The 24,412-nt window shown below is 38.9% G+C and overlaps 1 protein-coding gene across 1 annotated transcript in view; it reads left to right on the top strand.

The window, feature by feature from the left end:
* Nucleotides 1-5,405: 5,405 nt before the first annotated feature.
* Nucleotides 5,406-24,412, top strand: part of LOC107683575 (nesprin-2-like) — a 97,537-nt gene continuing 78,530 nt past the window's right edge. Inside the window, exons 1-33 of the mRNA XM_016479652.1 lie at nucleotides 5,406-5,537; nucleotides 5,732-5,812; nucleotides 7,903-7,964; nucleotides 9,092-9,187; nucleotides 9,573-9,650; nucleotides 10,082-10,174; nucleotides 10,347-10,543; nucleotides 10,628-10,827; nucleotides 10,960-11,060; nucleotides 11,699-11,782; nucleotides 14,015-14,128; nucleotides 14,475-14,612; nucleotides 14,840-15,004; nucleotides 15,106-15,218; nucleotides 15,349-15,517; nucleotides 15,659-15,755; nucleotides 15,950-16,149; nucleotides 16,308-16,472; nucleotides 16,656-16,793; nucleotides 16,978-17,079; nucleotides 17,275-17,451; nucleotides 17,539-17,697; nucleotides 17,891-20,404; nucleotides 20,569-20,703; nucleotides 20,894-21,046; nucleotides 21,421-21,614; nucleotides 21,703-21,796; nucleotides 21,880-21,962; nucleotides 22,064-22,187; nucleotides 22,335-22,480; nucleotides 22,772-22,922; nucleotides 23,380-23,975; nucleotides 24,216-24,383. Of these exons, the coding sequence (XP_016335138.1) occupies nucleotides 5,534-5,537; nucleotides 5,732-5,812; nucleotides 7,903-7,964; nucleotides 9,092-9,187; nucleotides 9,573-9,650; nucleotides 10,082-10,174; nucleotides 10,347-10,543; nucleotides 10,628-10,827; nucleotides 10,960-11,060; nucleotides 11,699-11,782; nucleotides 14,015-14,128; nucleotides 14,475-14,612; nucleotides 14,840-15,004; nucleotides 15,106-15,218; nucleotides 15,349-15,517; nucleotides 15,659-15,755; nucleotides 15,950-16,149; nucleotides 16,308-16,472; nucleotides 16,656-16,793; nucleotides 16,978-17,079; nucleotides 17,275-17,451; nucleotides 17,539-17,697; nucleotides 17,891-20,404; nucleotides 20,569-20,703; nucleotides 20,894-21,046; nucleotides 21,421-21,614; nucleotides 21,703-21,796; nucleotides 21,880-21,962; nucleotides 22,064-22,187; nucleotides 22,335-22,480; nucleotides 22,772-22,922; nucleotides 23,380-23,975; nucleotides 24,216-24,383 (7,091 nt within the window). The 5' untranslated portion in view covers nucleotides 5,406-5,533. The remainder of the gene's footprint in view (nucleotides 5,538-5,731; nucleotides 5,813-7,902; nucleotides 7,965-9,091; nucleotides 9,188-9,572; nucleotides 9,651-10,081; nucleotides 10,175-10,346; nucleotides 10,544-10,627; nucleotides 10,828-10,959; nucleotides 11,061-11,698; nucleotides 11,783-14,014; nucleotides 14,129-14,474; nucleotides 14,613-14,839; nucleotides 15,005-15,105; nucleotides 15,219-15,348; nucleotides 15,518-15,658; nucleotides 15,756-15,949; nucleotides 16,150-16,307; nucleotides 16,473-16,655; nucleotides 16,794-16,977; nucleotides 17,080-17,274; nucleotides 17,452-17,538; nucleotides 17,698-17,890; nucleotides 20,405-20,568; nucleotides 20,704-20,893; nucleotides 21,047-21,420; nucleotides 21,615-21,702; nucleotides 21,797-21,879; nucleotides 21,963-22,063; nucleotides 22,188-22,334; nucleotides 22,481-22,771; nucleotides 22,923-23,379; nucleotides 23,976-24,215; nucleotides 24,384-24,412) is intronic.

The raw sequence follows: 24,412 nt of genomic DNA, 5'->3' as shown, positions 1-24,412 counted from the left end.
TGAAGAGGAAGAACCTCCTTTTGTTCAGAATCATCCAGATGGAAGAGAATGGTAAGCACCTTCATCCTGTAATCCATGTATTCATCTATTCATCCATCCATCTTGTGGGCTGTGGCTAGTCCTGGCTCCAGAAGGAATATAAGGAGGTGTCAGGACAGGTTAAATGAGACGTCAGGCTCCAAACAGTTAGAGTTTAGTCAGATACTTACCATGGCAACATGGTGGCAAAATCTAAGAAGTGATTTTCCCTAAAAGTTCTGATATAATTGACACCTGAGGGGGCAGGGTGACAATTGTGCTGGCTTAATTTCCTCTGAAAATCATTTTCTTTATTACATTCTTTATTCTTTGTTTTTTTTTTTTAATTAGGGGAAAAAATACATTGAACATCTTTGGATTTCATGAATGACAAACAGGCATAGACTCATAACTATGCAGCCAAATCAAACAGAATCCTAAAGACACGAACTGATCTGCATGAGGCCACTAAATTATAGGGGAAATTTGATTTGTTTGTTTTTTTTTTCATTTTGTGTAGAAAACAATAGTAGAACAGAAACAAAACATCTTGTAGAATAAAACAAATTCATATCATGCACACTACTGAATAGTGATTAGCTGAAATGTACAAAGTATTATTTAGAGTAAACAAGTTGTGTTTTTGTCAGTATTAAACAAACTGAGACCAACTTCAAGTAACGTTAAACAAACTTTTCTGAAATGATGCCACAGTGACGCCTAGTGGTCAATTCGAAAAAATTTTGGTTAAGAGAACCAACTTGATCTAATCAGAAAATCACTTGTCTCACAGACTAGAGATCACGTTGTCCCACAACCTTTGTAATTAAATTAGCATGTAAGTGTGCTAAATGTAGGCAATATGTATGTAGATGCTGGCGGGCTTTTCAGTGAGAATGATGCAATGGCTTTAAGAAGGTCCGAGTATTTTAAAATAATTATGGATTTATTTAATGTGTCTGATAAATTAATATATGTAAACATGTAGGTAGGTGTAAATGTGAAATGTAAATGTTTAAAATATAAAAATGAAATTAAGTTGTAATTTGGCGCCACTTCAGTTCTATAGGACAAACTTGTTATAGCCTATGTAAATCTATAATAATGTTTTAAACAACGATGTTTTGTGCTGCCTATTTGTTGTATGTGAATCTGAAGTCTAAAGTGGTTTACTGTATATGACTAATCATGCTTCATCGACACACCGTCTATGAGCAGCCTGTGCTACTTGTTGTTATGGTTACCTCATCTGGCCTACTCAGCTTCGTTATTACTGTTTAGCAGCTGGTGAAAAATATACGCAGTGACTAACTTTTAAGGTGCGAATTTTTTTTTGACGAATTAATTTCAATAGGAATACGTGCGATCCGGAATTTTGCCTGAGGGCGAAAAACTTCCCCACGCAGATTTCGCTTAATTTCGCAGATAATTCGCACCGTGGGGGTTAATTTACTGGTTTGTCTGCTATGCTCCTTTAGGTCCGCTCGCTGCCCTGAGTGGTCGTTATAATTAGAGACCCCCGCGGGCGCGTCGGGTTACACTCACTCACTCCGCCGCGCGGCCGCTTCTCCCCGTGAGCTCAGCTGGAAACGAGAGGGAATATATGAGCTTCACTCTTCGCTACACGCAGCAATATGAACTCCCTAACGATTTGTATTTGTCCTTGTTGTAGTTGACGACGGAAAACTTTCAGCACTGGTGCAATTGGACATTTAAAGAGAGTTTCATACTTTGCCAAACATGTAAGTAGCCTAGAGTTCAAGTTCATCTGAACAGACCCACCTTGACAGATCCAAGGTCACTGAATAACGCATAACTCGGATTCAATCGTAATAACACCATGCTTATTTTAATGTATTAATTATCTTTGTTGTTGTGAATTTTGTTCTGAGAGTTTAAAACGTTATATGCATACTATAAAATATCCTAAATACATGTAAAAATAAATATAATGCCACTCTATAATATACTACAAATGCACAGGCTTTCAGTTTAAAAGAGTACTGTCGGGCTCAGATAAAGCCATAAAGCCACGCAGTAGAATCGTATACTGTAGGCCTATGTGTTTGATGGTTGATATTGATATTGACGTGTGTTATATTGTGCTATTTTGGGCCCGTGGAGCGCGCAACGCGCGCTTAAGAGGTCACGCTGTTTATTCTGGACCGTGTGCGGAACGTTTCTGCTGCCTTTGTATGCAACTCTGATAACGACTCAATTCAGCGGAAACTTAGTTATTAATTCAAATGGTCAAAACACAATAACATACACAATAACCCACATACAGTCAGTGGCCTACCAAGTCAATGGCAAAAAAAATTGCATAGCCTATATATGTTAATTTAATTTAATATATATGCACATATACATATATACATAAAATATTTTGCGATTGACAATTTTTTTTTTTTGCAATTTTTTATGCCACTGTATGTGAACCTGCTGAGAGGAAAGCTTATGCACTTAAAGTTACTTACAGCTTTCATTGTTCTCAAAGGGATTAGCTGTTACTTATTGTTTTGGCAATGATTTCTGTTAGAAATAGAAAAAACATGGGTGTAATGAAGTTGCATAAAGAGCTTAATTAAAAATGTTAGTTAGTAAACAGTTCTACATTCTGGGTGAATAAAGAACACTATTCGTGCCCAGTGTTTTGTTCAAAGGCAGTTTCAGACACTTCACTCCTTTGTCACTTGTCAGTGTATTTGGAGTTTTCTGGTTAGGCGTAGTGACATATGTTCCCATAAAAGATTTGTCTCTGCTCTAGGTGATCGTCCTGTGGGAGTGTTGCGTTCTGTACGTGTGAAATGCTTTAGATGCTGTTGTGAGATGCTGTTGTGCTGTTGTTTAGAAGTTCATGTTCCTGTGAGTCCAGCTCAGGATAGTACACATTCCTCCACCCCTCTGTTCTCTAGCAGAGTCACATTGTGCTGCAAGGACACATATTCACATGGTCACAGACTGACATTTTGCCATGACTTTCTGATTTTACTGTTTACTGAAATTTGTGTTTATCTAATATTTATAATCTTTAATAATGCCGATAAATTTAATCATGCCTCACAGATTCTGAAAAAAACGACATTTGGGGCCATTGCTTTATTTGTCTATCCACAGGAACTTAAGGGTCATTGCTACTGTGCAGTATGTTCAATTTCCTCATCATATGTGTCTTAATATGATGGATAAAATATTAAACTCATAGTTATTTCTGTTTCTATGACCTCTAATATGAAAAACCAGCAAAAAAAAAAATTTCAAATTAAACTTTATATCTTGAGACTATTGCTTTAAGTAGTACTCAGTTTATAGATTTTTCAACTGACACGTCCTCAAATTAATTTTTAGCAGGAAAATACCAGCATAAACAACCAGCATTAGCAGTGGAATTGCTATTTTCATAAGACTGTGTAAAAAAGGTATTTTTCAGGTAAATAATCAGCTTGACCGTATCATATTTCTGTAAGTCAATATACTCTTTTATAGAAATGCTTCCTTAAATTACAAAACAAGCACTTCATAAAAGTTACAGTCAAAAAAGAAATGCATATCAGAAAGGCCTCTTAATACTCCCCGGTGTCAAAGGAAGGTTAAAGTATACTATTAAAAATAAAGGTTCTTTATTGACATCTATATTTTCATAAAGAACCTTTCACATCCATGGAAACTTTCCATTTAACACAATAGAAGATTTTAAAGTTTTTTGTTTTTTTTTAAATGTGCTTCACAGGAAAAAACTTGAACTGAAAGGTTACTTTGGGGAATCAAAAATAGTTCTATGTTATCACTGTGAAAGCCCATTTTGTGAAAACACCTTTATTCTTAAGAGTGTAAACCTGGACTGCTTTGACATCATCTGTCTCCTCCACAGATGCTGCAATGCCTCAGTTTGTTCTCAGCTGACCTGTCTCCGTAGGAATAATGACATCAAAGAGGACATCTGAAGACCTGCCCGGAGAACGTGGCTCACTGCCACTGGACATCGATGATGTCCACATTCTACTGCAAGGTCAGATTGAAGTTTTTTAAACATAAAACTAAAATAAAATATTTCAGTATCTCATATCTGATTTGGTGTGTCATTGTCATTGTCTGTTATAGGTTTGACAGTATCAAAATGTATATATTGCAATTTTCAGTGGACTTTGGATGCTTCTATGAATTCATTCATTCATTCAAAAATCTTTCTTCATCTGTTTATTCAAAAGCAGATTAAAGTGATTTATTGGTGATGCCAAACGGTATGGGTTAAAATCTCTCTCTCAATCTCTCTCTCACAAATACATACACCCAAACACATTATGCTGTGATATTGAATCAATGACTTGAATAAGGCATAAATAATGCATGGTCACGTGTTTTGCAGATTGTTTGGTAACAGATAAATGTAATTAAAGTTCTGTTGCCCTGAGTCATGAAGACTTGCACAAAAAAGTGTTTTTCTAGAATGCAGGGAGTGGGTAATTCCATTTTTTTAAATCCACAAAATTCTTTGCTGTCTCTATTGTAGTGTCTTTGTTGTTGTTTTGAGAGTAAAGTAATGTGGATGTGTAGATAAGATTTCTTAAAGGAATAGTTTAGCCAAAAATGAAAACTTGGAAACTTTACTCGTGCATCCTCAGGATGTAGATGTAGATGAGTTTGTTTCTTCATCGGAACAGATTTGGAGAAATTTAGCATTATATCACTTGGATCCTTTGCAGTGCATGGGTGCGGTCAGAATGAGAGTTCAATCCACAAGTAATCCACACAACTCCAGTCCATCAGTAACTTTTCAGCAAATGTTCAATTTTGAAGTGAACTGTTCCTTTAATGAACACGATTTAGGCAATAATTAAGGCAAGATTACTTCTGAAAAAAAACATAATTGTTCACTCCTCGTTTGTGGAATTGAGGGGTCGATCACTTGACAAGAACTAATATGTTTTAATGTGTTTTCAGGCTACTTGTTCCGTCATTTTGAAATCATTAGAAAAAAATGACATTATGAATTGGGTAATATTTCTCTCTGTCAGAGTTCTGAAATGAACTAAAAAAGTCAGTGGAAATTACTAAAAACTGATGGCAGGTGAAATTGTGTTGCACAATATTTGTTCCATGTCTCAAGAATCAGTGAATAATTAATGTCTTAACATGTTGATCACTGCCGGAGCCCTGAGGATACAGTAGAACTGCATTAGGAGAAGCGTTAATCAGTACCTGTGTGGACATGCTGTGTGCGCTTCTTTTGGCATAAGTAAAAGGTGGAGCTTTTTTTGAAACCTTCTGTACTGGCATGTGATCCTGAATGACTTCGCTAAAGGTTACCAGGCAAGTTGTGCCGTGTGTTTATGGTAGATTTCAGTTCTACAGCTGACGCATGTTCTTCAGTATTTCAATGTGGGAGGTTTGCGTTGCTTTGCTGCATTGCAAGATGAGGCTGGTTTCTGAAACATTTCTGTTGTTGCACACTTCAACATGCAACAACTGATGATAATACAGGGAATTCTGGAATAGCAAATCTGCTGACAGCAGCATGGGTGAGTTTGTAGTTGGTTTGAAATTAGTTAAAAAATATTTTTGTTCCTCTGTTGCAAAATGCTGTTTAAACGTAGATAGACCAGACAGTGTGCAATAATTAAAATAATTTTTTTTTTAACTAACATTAATATTATTCTATCATGCACACGTGAACATCATTGTGCAATCACCACTTTTGATGTCTCCTTAAAAGACAACAAAAAGAAGTTGCCTCATTTGGTCAGGGTTGAATACCCATCTGAAAGGTCTCATAAGAAGAAACACGGATCACAAGGTAAAGTGCACATAATTTGTATAGAAATGTTTGTTTTTTTAAAAAGCGTTCAATATTGGCTGTATGTCTTGAAAGAGTTCTTTAAGATTATAGTAATCATGGAGCTTTCAGTTATAGTAGTGTATTTGTTTTTACCTCTCTAATGCTATGAATCATTATGAAAGTCATTTGTTCATCATATCTGTACCGCCTGAATGAAGTATCAGCAAAAGTTGTCATCCATGTTATGTGTCTTTTCTATTTTTATCTCCTCTTTTTGTTTCCCCTCCCTCTGTTGTTCTCTCAAAGGGAGGTGTTGTCTCTAACGATTTAAGAACTGCACCTCCCAAAACACATTAGATTCCAGTCTTTTCTGTCATTGTGTTTCTGTAGCGTTCATTTAAAGTATGTCACGAGTAAAGGGGAGTGTTCACTGGGAGGATTTTGTTGTTTTCAAATCTTTCTTTCTGAGGTGGATCAACACCTTGGCTAATGATTCAGTTTTTGAGTTTGTGTCTGCCACATAATTTTTCCCTCGCTGCACTTGCCTCACTCATTTCTTTTGGCCTCTTTCATTGTAAGTCTTTTAGTTACGAGTCATTCTTATGGACTAGGTCTCTGGTGGGTTACCTCAGTTACAAATCCCAGAAACCAAACCTGATCCCTGTGTCAGTTTCTGTTTTGCTTAACAGCAGCAACATGCAGTTTGATTTTTTTTAAAGACTACAGATGGATGCCATTAATAAATGTCATTAATTACATTTGACTGAAACACATCAGAGTGATAAAATGATATATAAACAAATGTTATTTTTTATTATAAACAAATACTTTCACAAGATGGTTACCTTTGTTGTGGGTCTTTTTTCACCTTGTGTACAGGTTTCTTTTACCTGTTGTGTAACAAAACAGTATTATGTACAGTATTGTGTAGTTCCTCAGTGCTTGACGAATCACTTTCCGGGGTAAAATGACCCTGGGTTAACTGTGTCAAGTGTAAAAGTGCATTAGTATTTGATAGCTGAACTTTAAATAAATCCCTAGGAAACTTAGCGTGGGTGTCAGCTGATAACATTAACCGTTTCAAAGCTTCCTCTCATCCTGTGCTGCTGATACATGTCAACCTCTTCCAATCCTGTCAAGGAATCTATTGAAACACACATTCTCTCGTTCTCTCTTTGTGGGTCAGTCGGTCAACAGCGACATCTCTGAGACATTATCCTGATAACTGACCTGAGAGTCTTATTCATAGTGAGTGTGGCCATGTTTAGCAGTTAATGTGGGAGAGCTCTTTTAGAATCACCGCAGGCTGGCAGAGAGAGTCAGGTTGGCAGTCAGGTTTGTCTTAAGGGGTTTGCAGAAACAGTGGTTGAAGATTTCACATGTTCGTTTGAGGAGAGAGTTGTCAACACTGAGAAAACTGTATTAGTAAAAGCTGCTCTGTGTAGACTTGGTCATATTGTGAGAGATTTTAGGGTCCTTGTTCAAGAAGAAGAATGGAAGAAGTAGAGTTAGAGAGCTTGGAGGAGAAAGATATTCTTCACACAGCCAATGAGCTCATTGACTTTGTGGAACTTTATAACGGTAAACATAAATGGCGCTCTATTTGATGTGACTACTACTTTTAGGTCTGTATTGTGTTTCATGTGGAGCACACACAAATTATTTAGAAGTTGGTATGAATGAATGAATGAATTTGCTCTCAAACAAATGTTTTTTTTTCTTTCCCCATTGTTTAAATACATGTTTATTCTTCTACAGATTAAAATTTAAATGTTATTTAAATGTAATTTAATTGGGGTGAAAAGAATATGGGTTAAAATGTAATTAGGGTAAAATGTACACATTTTTGTATTAAAACTGACAAAGACAAAAATGACTAGTGTCATTATACCCTCCAAAATGTTATCGTTGGTTGAATACAAATGCACCTGTTTCTTGCTCATGTGTTTATAAGATCTATTCTTAGACATTGTTTGAATTGAACTGAAACACGGCACATAGTGATTCAATCCTGCAGATCATGTGTGTGTAATTGTATGAAGTGTGTTCCCTCACTATATTTCTACATGCTGGTTTTCATGATGTTCTCCTGTCTGTTTTGCCTTCAGTTGAGCAGGAGCAAATTCAGAAGAGAACCTTCACCAACTGGATCAATGCCCAGCTGTCTAAGGTGAGGGTCAAAGTTCAAGAGCTCCTAAACCTGATTTAGAAAAGCTATATCAATGATGTTGTGTGTATTTGAATCATCATAAACTTCACTTGCATTATTTTTAATCATGTGTATTTACAGTAAATAACAATGACATCAGAATCGGCAACTAAATTACAGAGAAATGACGGACATGGAGAGTTTTTTTTTTTTGGTAGAGGTCATTCCTGCAGGTTCTCCAATAGCAGAGAGGGAATCGGGTGGGCAGGGGGTAAATATAATCTTCTCAGACATGGGCCAGAAAGACAGACAGCAACAGGAGTTGCTCAGCACACACACTCGTGAACACACATATTCAGACCCACAGCTACTTATAAAGTGAGCAAATGACACAATCAGTTTGTCGTGGCTTGATGTCTTACATGCATGAACAGAGGACAGATAAGAGGTGTTATTTTAGATAATTTCATATGCTCTTTTCTCCGTCTCCCCAGCAAACACTTACTAATGCCTGGAGCTCTCAGTTTCACGTAAAAAGTTTTTACCGGATGAGTTCACACAAGCTTGTTTGATTTGTCCTCTAGACATGTCTGAAAATCTGTTATGAGCACATTGACTTCTATTACCAAACAAAACTGTAAATGGAAACTAAGCAATATTCCAAACGATACAATTTTACACAAAAAAGGTTTGAGGGTAATGTGCTTAATTGTAATTGAAAACAACAACAACAAAAGCCAAACTTTCATTTTTTCTTAATTTTGAGGTGAGATATGATGATGGATACATTACTTTTAATCATTTTTTTTATTTTATTTGTATCTAAACCAGGGGTGTCAAACTCAATTCCTGGAGGGCCAGAGCCCTGCAGAGTTTAGATTCAACCCTAATTAAATACACCTGATCCAACTAATCAAGTCCTTCAGGCTTATTTGAAAACTACATGCCATGGTATGTGTGTTAGAGCAGGGTTGGAACAAAACTCTGCAGGGCCCCGGCCCTCCAGGAATTGAGTTTGACGCCCCTGATCTACACAAAGATGTAGAACCCAGTCTGCCCCTGTATGGTTTAGGTATAAATGTATATTCTATGTGCATGGTATATACCATGTGGTGTTTAATATGTGGTATTTTATTTTGCTTTCTCAGAGGTGTCCTCCAGTTACTGTGGTGGATCTTTTCAATGAATTCAGAGATGGAAGCAGACTTTTGGACCTGCTGGAGGTGTCGAGTGGTCAGAGAATGGTAAGTGTCTGATTCATTAGTGGTCAACTGATTTTTCAAAAACCTATGCTGATATCTAGAGAGCAAAGTGGCCATTGCCCAATATACATACACATCTATACCTGTACGCCTATAATATAATAAAACTTACTGTGAGATTTATGAGAAGAGATTAATATTTATTTTGCACAATTATACTCCATATCTGCTCAAAAATGTTTGAAAACAGAAGAATGTGCACTATCCATTGACTAGGTTATTGGTTGATTTGGAACTGACACAAGCTGAGCTGTTATTTGGTCATGTGGGCATGCTTGATAATCTTAAAATATTGGCAGATATACCATTCTATTACAAAAAACAATAGCAGTTATTTTGTGATAACCACAACCTGCCTTCATTTCAGAGCCGGGAAAAAGGAAGGGGGACATTTCAGCACAGAACAAACATTGAAAAAGGTCTAGCGTTCCTTAAGAGGAAATCGGTAAGATGCACCAGCAGTGGCCACAGTGGAAAATACTCATTTTCATGTATCAACACATTAATGGATCAACTCAATTCTTGATTTTTTCCCCCACAGGAGAAGGTTTTCAACTTGATTTAACTGTGTGCAATCAATTTAAATCTGTAAAACAGATGTTAATCCATTTGTGTTGAAACTACATTAATGATTTTTGTTTGTTTGGGAAGGGGATTTTCTGTTCTCAGCATGCATGTTTTTTGGATGCTGGACAGGCTAATGAAAGTGAAGATTATTCTGTGCTGCTTTGAAGAACAATATCATTTTTCTTTGCCCCTCCAGCCAACATCATGCACTTCCCACAACTGTGTGAAGAAAAGCATTACTTTTAGCTCTCTGCTGTGTGGAGGTGAAATATCAACATCTGTTGCTTTATCAACATCTTTGTCCTGCAGATCAAACTGGTCAACATCAATGTCTCAGACATTATGGACGGGAAACCTTCCATCATTCTGGGTCTCGTCTGGACCATCATCATGCACATTCATGTAAGTTTACTGTCTCAGTCTAACAGAAGAGATGATACAGATGATATTAGCCCCAAGACTCCAGAAATCCTAATAAAGTGTACTAATATAAAATGTACTTCAAATATACTACAACTGAGAACAGTGATTGTCAAGTTTGTGATTTTTCTGATGGGTATTTTACATTGTTTAGATCGAAGAGTTGGCCAGCACATTGAACTTTAGTTCTCGTCAGTCGTCTCTGGAGTCACTGGCGAGTTTGGACACTCGTTCGACCAGCAGCAGTGCCCGCAGCAGTCCAGTGCCACCCCGTGGTTCACCCCTGCACACCCGTTTCCGCGTATCTGCCAAGAAAGCCCTGCTGCTGTGGGTCAGAGAGCAGTGCCAGAGGTGAGGAACAACCTGCTAGAAGGGATTCTTGGAAACAGTGAGATTCTGTTCTATAAAACCCAATTCTTTTTGCATCTTTCTCAGGGCTGGTTGTACTCTGAATGTGAAGGATTTTAAGGCGAGCTGGAGGAGTGGTGTAGTGTTTTTGGCGATACTTCATGCTCTAAGACCGAATATAGTGGACATAACCAGAGCCCGAACAAGAACGAACAGACAGAACCTGGAGGAAGCCTTCCACATTGCTGAAAGAGAACTTCACATCCCCAGACTACTAGATCCAGCCGGTAAGTGTGTGTTTGTGCCATGCAGATGTATGCTGTGTTGTTTTGCTGTATGTATGCAACAAGCAGTGATAATTTTAGGCTTTTGTTTTCTATATGACCTAATCATAGGTGAATGGTGTATTTGTATTTCAGATGTTGATGTTAGGGATCCTGATGAAAAATCTATTATGACTTATGTTGCTCAGTTCCTGCAGTACTCTAAAGATACTTCTGTTTCTGATGAGGAAATGCAGGTTAGCCACACACACGCACACACATATTGTGCACACTTTTCTCATTGACTTTTTTTTTTTTTTGCTGTTTACAATGACTATACCCTAAATCTGGTCTCGTACAGAAACTTTTTGCACTTTTTATATTTTAATAAAAACAATATTTTCAATTTTCAGTACTATTTTACTAAAGAGCACTGTCCTAATTTCATGTCCTAAGCATGAAAATAAAGGAATTGTTCAAGCAAAAATTAAAGATCTGTCATAATTTATTCACTCTCTTGTTCCAGCTATTTCTTGAACTGTTCCTTTAAGTGTTTTAGTAGGGCATCATGATTAATCAAAATAAAACCAAAATTACAATAGAGCTTTTTAAAAAATAAAAAAAATCAAATTTTTAATCAGTCAAAATTTTCTTCAGTTCAATCTCAATTGGAAATTTTCCACTAAGCATACATCCTTAGGTTTTACTATATTTGTGTGTATTTTTACATATTTTTAAATATTCACCAAGCATAATATTTCAAAACGAGTGCACAGGACAGTATTCCTCCAATAAATTGAAATGCTCTAGTGACTCTTTATGCTCTCACATCTCTTTTTCTCTTCTTCCTCTGTTTATTTTTCTTTCTGTTTTTTCTCTCTCTATGGTGGTTTAGTATCTCACTCCTCCTCAGCACCTCTCTCCTGTCAATCTGCCATCAGACTTTACTCCTTCTATAGCTGCGTCACCTTTAAGACAGGTAATTCTATCTGTCTATCTCTCTCTTAGTTTTACAGTAGCTGCTGGATTCCTTAATTGCTTTTTCTCTTTTAGTTTGGTAAAGGTGCATTAGTTTTTGTTACCAGGATTATTCATGAATGTCTGTGAAAGGTTCATTTGGACTTGTCTGGCTTGTTGTTTGATCCTAAACCAATGTGTAAATGCAGTATATATTGTACACTCTCAAAAAAGGTACAAAAGCTGTCACTGGAGCAGTATTTTTTCAAAAGGTACACTTTTGTACCTTATTTACCTCTACATCTTTCTACCTTAAAAGTAAATAGTAGTACCTAAAGTGTACATATTAGTACCTAAATGGTACATATTAGTACTTTTTGGAAAGGTCTTTTGACTGATTTTTACTGAAGAGTTTTTTGGTTTTTTTTACTGTGGTCCACTTGTGTCATTTTTACTTGAACTGTTCTCTGATCAGGCTCACCTGTTAATGCCCTGTCCAATCAAATCAGGCCCTCCCAAATCACCTGAGACATCTAAAGCAGCTACCCCTGGGGTAAAATATCAACCCTGTCCTCTTTTAAGATGCCCCCTATGATGCTCAGTAACTACTAGTGTCTTGCATGTATAAACATGCTAATAACTGTCAACTCAATTACTGTATGAAGATAACCCCAGAAATTACAGAGCTAATCCATTAAAACCAGACATTACAGAGATAATCCACGGAATTAAAGATAATTTATTTAATAAAGCAGATCTTGTGTTTGAAGACTCTAATACACTCAACTTGAGCGTTCGTGGTACATAAACAAAAGCTTTTAAATTACAGACATGCTGAGAAAGTTGGTTTGTGTTAAAGGTCCCATGACATGCTGCTTTTTGGATGCTTTTATATAGGCCTAAGTGGTCCCTAGTACTGTATCTGAAGTCTCTTTCCCGAAATTCAGCCTTGGTGCAGAATTTCAGCCACTACGAGCCAGTCCCACAATGAGCTTTCCTTAGGACGTGCCATTTCTGTGTCTGTAGCTTTAAATGCTAATGAGGAGGAGAGAGGCGGGGCAACTGCCATGCTTCGCTCGTTTGCAAGCCATGATGTCTCTCGAGGAAAAAAAATATTGCGCTCGCCTCGCACGGTAGTAGCTCATTTTCTCATGGGCGGGCCAAATTCTCTGGGCGGGCAAAGCAGAGAAAGGGGAGGTAACCTTTCCCCGTATGACGACATAAAGGGAAGATTCCAGATTGGGCCATCTGAGCTTTCATTTTCTCAAAGGCAAAGCAGGATACCCAGGGCTCGGTTTACACCTATCGCCATTTCTAGCCACTGGGGGACCATAGGCAGGCTAGGGGAACTCATATTAATGTTAAAAAAACTCATAAAGTGAAATTTTCATGCCATGGGACCTTTAAGAACTTGCTTCCTCTAGAGGACTGCAGTACTAAACTCTGCTTTACTGTTTAGTATGTAATGCAAATAGTGTTTAACTTGTGCACAGCTTTAATCCCATTTTAATCCATATAATTTACCTCATATGAAATATGAAAATATTTTTGTTTTGTATACCTTGATTATAATGGCACCATAAAGTACTGCTAAAAAAAATTCAAAGGCTGTGTCCGAAATCGCATACTCTTTGAGTCTGAGTAGGTACTTCTTTTGAATAAGTAATGAAAAAAGCATGTTCTATAACATTAATCCATGTTGGCATGTGTCATGTGACCTACCAGCGTCCGTTGCATTGCTTAGTACAGGGGTGTCAAATTCATGCTGCATTCACGCCATGTTGTAATTACTGTGAATTCGAGATGACAACACGTGACGTTCTACTTGGAGCTGTTCACACCCTTGGACTTGATAGTGCGATAGTTCCGAGTCCGAGTCCAAGGGTTCCTAAACATAGCACCTAATGAATCTGAGGTGGTCAGGGTGTACAAGTTGTAGCTCTCGGAAAACTCCCAGTTCACAAGTTGTAATTACGAGTTCTACGAGGACGTGAACGCTTTTTACAAGTTGGTATCTCGTAATCACGGTAATTATTATATGGTATGAATGCACCTTCAATTCATGGATACTATTTTATTTTGCCTACTATTTTATGAAAACTGTGAATTCGGACATGCTACTCTTTACACATAATGTTTTTATATTACTATACAGTAGGGCAGTATGCAATTTCAAATGCAGCCAAACAACTCTTTTTTTTTTTTCTTTTTTTTTTTGTTTGTTGATCTTTCCTTTTTGTTCCTATCTGTCTAGACCTCAGCCAATCAGAAGGCTCAGGAGGTCACATGCTGGTTGGATCAGGCCTATCAGGAGCTGATAGAGGGGTGGGACTCCACTGAAGGAGAGAGCTATGCTGAGAGATACCAAGTAAGACCTAAATTCTTATTCTTTGATATAATCTTATTTTAATGAAATAAAAGTCCACACTGCTGAATGAAACAAGATGCACTAAAGTTATTCTGGGAAATACATTATTTAATTTGAGCGAAGAACATTGATTTATTTATTTGCAAATAATGTAACATATTTTTTGTTCCGGAAAAATATTTTATTCCAGTTTTTTTTTAATCTATTGAATATGTTGAGATACTGAATTATGATATCCTATAAACTAAATGAACACATTTTTAGATTTGCGCCAGTTTTGTTGTACATGATTATTTGCTATTGTTGTTTATTTGTTTGCATTAATATTTATATGATTTCGTGTCAGGTCTTCCACACCTTCATTGTGTCCTTTAACGAACAGCGGCGGCCTGTAATGCCGTTACTAACCGCGATGAAGAGGACTCCTCATCTCAGTGCAGAGCAGAAAGCTCTCAGACGAGCATGGGATGCTCTCGCTGAGAAGGTCAGAGGTCACTGCATCACAGAAACTTTCTTGGTTGTGTTACTTTTGATGGGTTTTATTAATCTATTTTGAGTATTCGATTTTGTGCTGAGATTCATCAGACTCAATAGAAAAATAACATGTTTGAATGCATGTCATCTAAATGGGAGCAGTTTCCTCCTAGTGTATAGAAATTCACACAGTAGAAGTCTTATGCTAATTTGCACTGATATATGTGTCTGTGGTAGCTGCGTGAGTATAAAACAGAGCTAGACCTGAGTCTCCCACCCCCACTGGACACCGTAGGGCGCTGGTTATTGCGTATTGAAGAGGTTTTATCTGCTGAAGAAGGTGAGCCAATAGATCATGCCCGAGCCGCAGAGGAGGCCCGGGAGAAACTCGAGCTACTAAAGGTTTGACTGACTTCCTTATGTTAGTTTTATTATGCCTATAGAGCCGTTCAGTCATGAAAATGTAAGTAATGTCACATTTCTGCCTGTGTGTTTATCTGCAGGTGTGTTTGGAGGAGATGCCACATCATATCAAGAGGTTTAATATGTTTCAAAACACAAATGAGTTTGGAGAGACTCTGGTTCCGACAGACAAGATGGAAGAGATGAAGAGAAGGTGAGTTTGGTTGCTTAATCAGACATGAGTCCGATTGCAAATGAAACAGCATCACTTTTAATTGCAGTATTTGCTGTTCATAAAATGCAGCAAACGATTTAATTGTTTTGTGTATGCATCCATTTTCCAGGTTCACCGGAGTCCGTGTAACAGCTAAATATCATGGTATTAAGCTGGAGTACCATGAGTGCAGACACACAGTGTTAGACCTGCTGAATCAACTCAACATTAAACTGCGATCTTGGAAAAGAGCCTACATTTCCCAGGAGGCTGTTCGTGTGCTAATGCAGGACTGGAATGTGAGTGAGAATTTTAGTGAAGTCAAAGTGTCAGAATGCGAAAAATATTTTTGCTCCTGGGCATTGCTTGGCAATTAAAATTAAACATTGAAGTCTGAAATTGTGGATGCTTTAAGCTTTGATCATAATGAATGTTTTTAGGAGACTGTGAACAAACAGGAACTGACTTCTTTGCTGGATGGAGCCCTCCATAGACTCAAACTAATCGCCAACAAATACACCAGCAAGGCTGCCTTGGGTAATACAAAGGAACTGTGTATGCATGCTCCTAAATGACCATAAAATTACAGTGTAAATAAGTACGAAATGACAATAAAAAACTATAGATGTATGAAGAACTGTAAAATTGTTAAAAATGTATCTTCTGCATTTTTGTGAAAAGTCTTGTTACTGAACAATCAATAATTATTGATATTCTGATGTCTGCTTCAGCTGGAGACTTGACTCAGGTAAATCATCAGGTGGCTGATATGGAAGCAGATGTGACAGTGACTCTGGAGGGTGTACGGATGGTGAGGGGTACTATGGGCCGTGTTTTGGCAGCATGGGACTCTTACAGTGATATCTACACCTCATTGCGCGCATGGCTGGAGCAGGGTCCACATGGCCAGCGACACAGGCAGAGAACAGAGGTGAACAAACACATTTATAGAGAAAAATCTGAATTTACTTTGTTATTGAAGTTACTGTCAATCCATGCTCTGGGTAGACAAAACTCAAATATTTTTAATGGCTGTTGGTGTTTTTTTTTTTTTTGGAATGTAAACATGCCCTCTCATTGGTTTCCTAGGTGACATTATCAGTAATGTCAGAGTGGAGTTCTCGCCAAGCTCACCTGAATGAGGTGGCCAACTACTTGACAGAGGTCACAGACCCACAGTCTAGCCGCACTATTTCAGATGAACTCTGCAAGATAAATCTGCTCTGGGCTGACTTTGCCAAAACAGCCCAATTTGTAAGTTACCCATCATGTTCAAACTTGGATACTCCATGTGCAACCATAATCATAAAATAAAGTATTAAAAAACGTGTGCTTATCTTGAATAGGAACAATACATTGTTTTGTCTGATTGCATTGGACAGAGATATAAAATAGATTGCCTTTTGTAGTATTTTGAAGCAAGTTGTATATTTTCAGTCTTTAGTTGAGGAGCCCAGTGCTGGCCCATCTAGTGCTCAGACAGTTCAGTCTCTGATAAGGGAGGCCACTCAGTTACTGAAAGAACCTGTGGAGGTGGTTTCTGGATCACTACGTACTTACACAAAGAGACTACAGGTATGCAGTGTGTGCACATACATTTATGCACACACTCACACATACATAAAAACACACAATATATACTTCATATTCCCTGCTTTTTTATTAGTATGCATTTGTGGTTTTGTTGCTTTGTCTTTTTGTTTTCTACATTTAAGAATAGACCAAGTAGGATTTAACTTAAAATTGTTATTTCTTCCAGCTTATCATGACGAAAATAAAGGATGTGGATCTAGAAGCCCTCTCGCCATCTCTAGACTGCTCTCCAGAAACCCTGAGCAAACTTCAGCAAGCTATACCTGAAGTAAGCAAACGCATTTCTTTGGTTGGCCCTTTAGGTCTTCATGTGCATTGTGTTACTTTTCTTGCCTTTGTGTATGCGATCAAATTATATAGTATCATATTAGCAGAATATCACATTTTTAAAATGTTAATCTAACACTAATAATGATCTTTACTGATGTCTGTATGTATTTCTGTTTTTTGTGTGTATATCTAGGTCTTGCAGACACTGTGTGAGGCAGAGCAGGTGTGTGATGAGCTGCGCGTGAGTGTGAGCGGGTTGGATGGGCGTCTTGCTGAACTGTTACACTGGGAGATGGAAGCCAGAGAGTTGTATCAGCTCCTGAAGGAGGAAACACACAGGAAGAGAAGAGGGCAAGACCCCAGAGCACGGGTGAGTATCTACAAGCAACACAAAATATTCATACATCACTTTACTTAGCTGATTTGGAATAAAGGGCTCTTCTCTCTTGCCCTGTAGCTGTTGATTTCAAGGGGTCTACAGTTAGAGGGTCAGGTGGTTATGGAGGAGCAGGATCTGCAGGTGATGGTCATGAATAGTCAAAAGACTTCACCACTGCAGTATCTCATCGTATCCACCATGCAGGACAGAGTCCGCACTGCTGTTGAAAAGTCACAGGTCTGTCGACTGCTTTTAGATTAACAACAAAAAAAGTTAATCTATAGCATTGGATCAGCTCTTTCAATAATTATCAGTTATGCCATAAATTATGTTTTCTGTTATTTTCCTTTAATTCCTAGGAATGAGTAACCTTGTTTCAGAATTGCATGCAAATGAATTATGATTTTGAAATTTTGCTAAATCTCAACAGGAAGCCATAGGGATGCTCAGCTCTTTAGGGGCTTGCAGAGACAGAAGCCCTGTTAGAGACCAGCCCCCTTCCAAGATCTTTGTACAGTATCATGAGATAGAGGAAGAGTCCCAAACCCAAAAAGCCTCCTTCCAGCCTATCTCTCCATCAGGAGCCTCTGGCCAAACAGAACCTCAGCCTGCAGTCAGGGCCAAAGTCCCAAAATATTCTCAAATACCGTCAGAGGTATCTTCTCAAGTTGTAGACCTGAAGACCCAGCCTTGTAGTCAGACTGTGCCTATGATTGTTGTACAAGACTATGAAGCAGAGAAAAGTAGTCCAGAATCACAAATGCACCCCTGTATGCAAGTGAAAGACTCTCAGTCCATTAAAGTTAAGTCACAGAAAGTCCATGCTCAAACAAAAATTGACATAGAGCATCGTGTAGAAAGCCAGGTATCTTTACCACAACCTGTGACACAACAACAGACAGAAAACCAGGGGCAGGTGCAAGGTCCAGTAGCTAGCCAACCCTCACAGAACCTACAACAAGCAGAATCACAAGTACATAATGAACAACAATTAGCAACACAGCCATATGTGCACATACAGCAACAAGAGAAAACTCAGCTTGCAAAACAGCAGAAGGTTCAACCACAAGTACCAATCCAGTCACAGCCTCAGGGCCAACTAGAAACACAAGCACAGCAAGCTCCAAAGCAGCAGAGGAAAGTAAAGAAGTCCCAGGCACATCTGCAGAACAGACCTTGGCTTCAGCAGAAGAGTCAATTGGAAAATGTTACCCAAAAATCAGCACCACAGTTGGTGCCGCAATCTCAGTCAGAGCCTCAGGACAAATGCCAATTAAGTTCTCAAACACCACCACAGCATATAGTGACTGTTAGCTCACCTAGCTCAAAAAGCATTGTTGAGAGTGATGAGAAAGACCTGAAGCCAGCTCAGCCTGTTGCACAAGAGAAACCTCTTGTAGTAACACGAAAACTACCTCAAACTTTGCCAGCAGTTCCAGCACAATCAACGACTCAAAAACAAACACAACAGACAGTGACTGTTCCGATTCATAAACAAGTATTAACCCAACCTCAGCCCTCTTTATCAACTCAAGCTCAAACAACTACACAACAACTACAAGCTACTGCACCCATTAAGCAACAAAAGCAACCTCAGATAGTGACACCACAGCAACCTCAAGTGATGATCCAGAAACAGGCACAATCTCAATCCATGACACCCATGCAACCACAGGTTATGGCCCAATGGCAGCCACAACAGACTATTGCTCAAACTCATCCTGCAGTGCCACAACCACAAAGATTTTCAGTGGCCCAAACAATGCCTCAAGGCACTTCCGGACCAGCCCAACAGTACCAAGCATCACCCATTCAACCACAAATAATGTTGCAGAGACAACAGTCACCACATTGTGTAGTGCAGGCTCAGTCCCAGCAACCCACAATGCACAATCCGACTGTAATTTCCCCTCAACCTAAAGGTGCATCCACCATACAACCCAGAATCATCTCTATGCCTCGACCCCAGATGCCTGTTCAATCTCAAACCCAAACTCAGGTCAAAGCACAGGGAAGTGCACCACTTATGATTCAACCTCAGGGGCAACCCCAGTGGTATCAACCAGGAGACGTCACCCAAACATACCCCAAAGTCCAAGGACCAATTTCTCTTGCTGCCCAGATGCAGCCACTGGCCCATTTCCAAACTCATCCCCAACCTCAAAGTATCCCTCCAGCTCAACCTCAGCAGTGGTCACCAATAAGACCAGGCATAGTGGCCCAGACCTACCCCACTGTCCAAGTTCCAGGTCAGGTAGTCCACCCTCAATCTCAAATGGCAGTTTACCCTAAAAACCAACCGCAATCACAGCCTCAGCAGTGGCCCTCTGCTAGACCTGAATCACCTTGGTGTCAATCACAGATGAGACCCCAAGGTCCAGCTCAGCATATGGTTTCCTCACAGCACTGGAGGCCTGTCAGTCCAGTATACCCCGGGTCTGAAACCCAAGGGCCCATAGGACCACATTCTCAGTCCCAATATCAAGCCCCACCAAGGCAACCAAGCCCTCAATGGCAGTGGGGTCCAGTCCGGCCAGAACATCAGTTTCAAGTCTCTTCCCAGACTACGTTCCATGGTGGTCCCCAGCCAGTAGCTCCATGGAATCAACCACCTGCTCAAGCTCCTATAAGACCTCAGATTCCACAACAGCCTCAGCAAAGTCAGCAAAAGTGGAGTTCATCCAGGCCAGAGGCCCCATCTGAAACCCTTATCCAAAGCCAAGCTCCCCAGGCAGAGCTTCAGTCCCAAGATCTGATACCCCAACAGCAGTCAGCTCTTGCCCAGGCACCCCCTCAAGCCTACACTGAGGCTTATATAAAGGCACAGGCCCTGGTTAGAAATAGATTTGAGGAAGCCAAGCACTGTCTTCAAGAGCATATTATAGAAGCTATCAGTGTATTCAAGGAAAAGCAAATGACGAACGAACAGGCATCAGTTAAGGAGGTTTGTCCATTTTAGTCATGAGTTAGTTTGCTTGTTTTCCTCAAGTGTTTGCAAGAGCTAAAAAAAGCCTAATATGATTAAACTATATTGTTGTGCCTGTATCTTTTATAAGAGATGTTGGTTAATTTCCCCAAGTATCTGTGTTGGGGTTTTTTTTTTTTTAGGAGACGCTTCGGACTCTGGACCCTGAACTTCTTGAAGAGTTCTTGAGGGCTGCAGAAGGGATGGAAGCTTTCTGCACCCCATCTGAAATAAGAGACATGGAGTTTTTTACACAATCCGTTAGAACACAGTGGAAGGTATCTGTATAGTAATATTAGTGCTTGTTTGTCTATATCTGCAGTGTGACTTTAATATTATTAACCATTTTTATTTTAGATACTAACTGAAATGCTCTACACTGTATTAAACTGATTGTATGTGAAGTTACAAACATTAAGAGGTTGTCTGCTTGCTGTTGTGTTTTTTTTATTTGATTAATATTTTTAGGCTGTTCGAGTGCAAATATCAGAATTTTTGAAGCAACTCCGATTTGAGTTAACCCGCCTGCATTTTAACCGTGTGGTGGAGACATGTGAGATAAACTTTAAGAGGGAAAAAATCAACCTTAGGCCTGAATCAATATCAGAATCAAAAGAAGAGGTAAAATTACAGCTACCCTGACCACGGAGCATGAACAGTCATATGGACAAATGGGTGTGGGGATGAAAATCTCTTAGCTACATTTTATTTCCTCCTTTGTTTTATAAATTAAACGTTTGCTTTTGGTGTCAATTAATCCCTTCTAATTCTTGTCTTTCCTCTTAACCACATCACTACTCACTTGCTTGGCACATGGCACAACCTTAAACTTAGCTTAAAAATACTGCAAAATAAAACAACAGTGGAAAGTAAATAAATGAAAGTAGCATTAAATAGTGTAAGTAAATAAAATGATAAATGATAAGATATGAGTAAAAATAACAAAAAATATACATATAAGTAGGTTACGTTTTTTCCCCTCTCTCTTCCTGCAGGCTTGTTTGTCTGAGGAGGACAGTCTGGCAGAGGCAGGACAGCAGCTAGAAGCTCTGAAGGAGTTGTGTGATACTTTGAGCCCTGAGGACGCACACAGGCTTGCACAAGCCCAACTCGGAGAATGTGAGAGACGGCTTGCTGCCATCCAGTGGCAGTTCAGTGGAGACAGAGATACATCTCCTCCAGACACTGGGTAACAGAAAAAGCCTTTCACATATCGGTTATTTTAGTCTGATGAAACAATTTTAGCATAAATGTATTAATTTTTCAATGCCTAATAGTTTACAAACAGAGCAAACAAAAGAGCCACTCACTCAGAAAGCACCAACAGTCCCACCCCCACCTGAGAAGCCCAAACAGGTTATTGTTTCAGAGGTACAACTATATAATTATTTTATAGAACTTATGTTTTAAACTTATATAATTTTATCTAAAAATTTTGGTACATTTTGTTTTAGGCTGTTACACCTGTTAGCCCCCAGCAACCGAGATCTGTGGAGAAGAGAGAGATAGTGAAACAAACGAGTACAGAAGACGACAGGTATGGATATAAAAAGAGAATATCTATGTGTTTCTGTAAATGATTGCATGTGATATTGTTTCAGAATCTTATGGTTTATGCCTTTTTCTTGAACTGCTTAGGTACCGCAGCTCCAGATTTGCATTACAGGCTCAGTTAAACAGAAATGAGCAATGCATGCTTGGAGATCGTACCTCAGAATCAGTCACTCCCACAGACCTGCAGAAACGACTGAGAGAATTAAAGGTAATGCACAGTGTTTTGTTTAAAAGTTGGCCATTTGATATTATGAATTTTCAAATGACAATTACTATAAAAATCAGGCCATAGAAACTAAAATAACTGCCACGGAAATTATTCAATTTTAACCCTCTTTTTTTGTCTGTGTTTAAGTCTCTGTGGCATGAGACTGAGTCTCTGTGGAAGGAGTATGAAGCGCTGTGTATGCAATGTGTTCAGTACAATGAACGAGCTGTTGAGCAAGACCGCATGGAGCTCACTGTCCGGTGGAGAGAGCAGAGGTTACAGTTACAGGGCAGGTATGTGTGCATTCTGAAAACATCCCTATCATATGTGTGTTCAGACATGACATTACACTGATTTTTCAGAGCAGTATAAGCTTTAATGTGTGTTTTAAAACTAGTGAGCTGAAATTAATATTCAGATAAAATCATATTACAGCTTCTTGTGTTCACTTTCACTCTGTACCACCCAAAGAATCATGATCTGCTCAAATTAAAGAGTTCCTGAGAAAATACCCTGTAGCCAGAACTTGAGTGTATGTGTGTGTGTGTCTTGTGTTTGTTAAATACGTCTATGAATTCTGTCAGGGTGGATTCACTGGGAGCAGCACTTGAGCTCATGGACTCTATTAAGCTGAAGATCTCTGAGATTTCTGAAAGGCTGGACAGTTTCATCAAAGAGCCCAAAGACATTAAGGGATATACACTAGCTAACCCTACCATTTTGAGAGATGTGAAGGTGAGAGACTATAGAGATATTGTTTTTAATATTTTTACATTATTCATAATTATATTCACTTATTCTATTTTTATGTACACTGAGCAAATTAAAAGAGACATTTACAAGTACTTAAATGCCATTTTATTTGTTAATGTCGTTAGTTTTATCTTTCCCATGCAACATATAATAAAATATATAATATAAATAATATAGTTATTGTTTTTAATATTTTAGTATTATTCATAATAATATTTACTAATTTGTATTTTATTATTTGCAATTAATTTGAATCATCTATCAGTGCTTTGTGCAGTTACTATTTAAATATAATATAATATACAATAATATAATATGATCTGAGAGACAAGAATGTTTAATGTAAAGTATTTAGTAGTAATTTCACTGCATGTTAAACTAAGTTATCTGCCTCCATCCCATTTTTATCTAAATATCTACCTCTCCCTCTTATTTTCAGGACTTAGATGAAAGTATCCAGACAGAGATGGACCGTCTGTCTCGATTCGACTCTGAGCCCAGTCATCTAGACCTGCGGGACCGATCACCTCTGACCCAGGTGGTTCTGAACCACAGATCCAGCCTGGACCGGCTCAGGCAACAAGTGCGCAAGAGTGACGCTGCTGCCCGTGCTCTCGACCGCTTCCTCATGTCCCTTCGCACTGTGGAGCTTGATGTCTCTTCTGTGCAAAGTGCCCCCAGCAATGATGCAGTGGTCCTGCAGGACAGCAGGTCCAAGCTGGCACTAATCAGAAAGGGAGTCAGCAGCCTTAAGGATAAGGCTCCACAGCTGGACCAGCTTTTAGGTGGAGCACAGCTTGAAGTGACACAGGATGGGAGACCTGTTTCCTGTTTGGACATGGTGGGGGTACTGGTTCACAGGGTGGAAGAGGCAGATGATCGACTGATGATTCGACAGAATGAGCTCCAGAAGGAACAGCAGAACCAGAGCCACGGTCTGAGGGGGAAGACTATGCAGGCTGAGTTGAGGAAGGTGCAGGTGGCAGCAGAAAAACAGGGTCTAAAAGATCCCACCATGCCAGCTGTGCAACACCGGTATGGATCTTTCTTCCCTAGACCTCATGATGCAGATGCTGTGGTCTTGGAATTGTCTTTATTTGGGCTCAGTAAATATTGATTTTGGAATTAATTGAGATTAATTTGAACTAATAAGCAAATGATACAATTCATTCATAGAATGTCCAATTTGTTTTTTCTATACAACAAAAGTTGACTTACAGTAACTCTGTGTGTTCTACTTCATTCTTCTGACACTGTGTATACAACTATGTTTAGGATGCGAGCGCTGTCTGATCTCGAATCACAACTGAACTCTCTTCGCCCTGAATACCAAAGCATCAAGAAGGCTCTGTCTGAAGTCTCTCCACAGAAAGAGCACCCTGATCCAGCAAATGAGGAACTTGAATTCCTTTGGGAAGAGACTGAAAGAGCTGTATCTGACAGGTGGTTTCTATACCCAAGTTGAGATTTAC

This window comes from Sinocyclocheilus anshuiensis, unplaced genomic scaffold, assembly GCF_001515605.1.
Source record: "Sinocyclocheilus anshuiensis isolate Anshui unplaced genomic scaffold, SAMN03320099.WGS_v1.1 scaffold413, whole genome shotgun sequence".
Taxonomy (NCBI): Eukaryota; Metazoa; Chordata; class Actinopteri; order Cypriniformes; family Cyprinidae; genus Sinocyclocheilus; species Sinocyclocheilus anshuiensis.
Note: the sequence above shows the minus strand (reverse complement) of the source record. Positions and strands in the feature narration are given on the sequence as shown.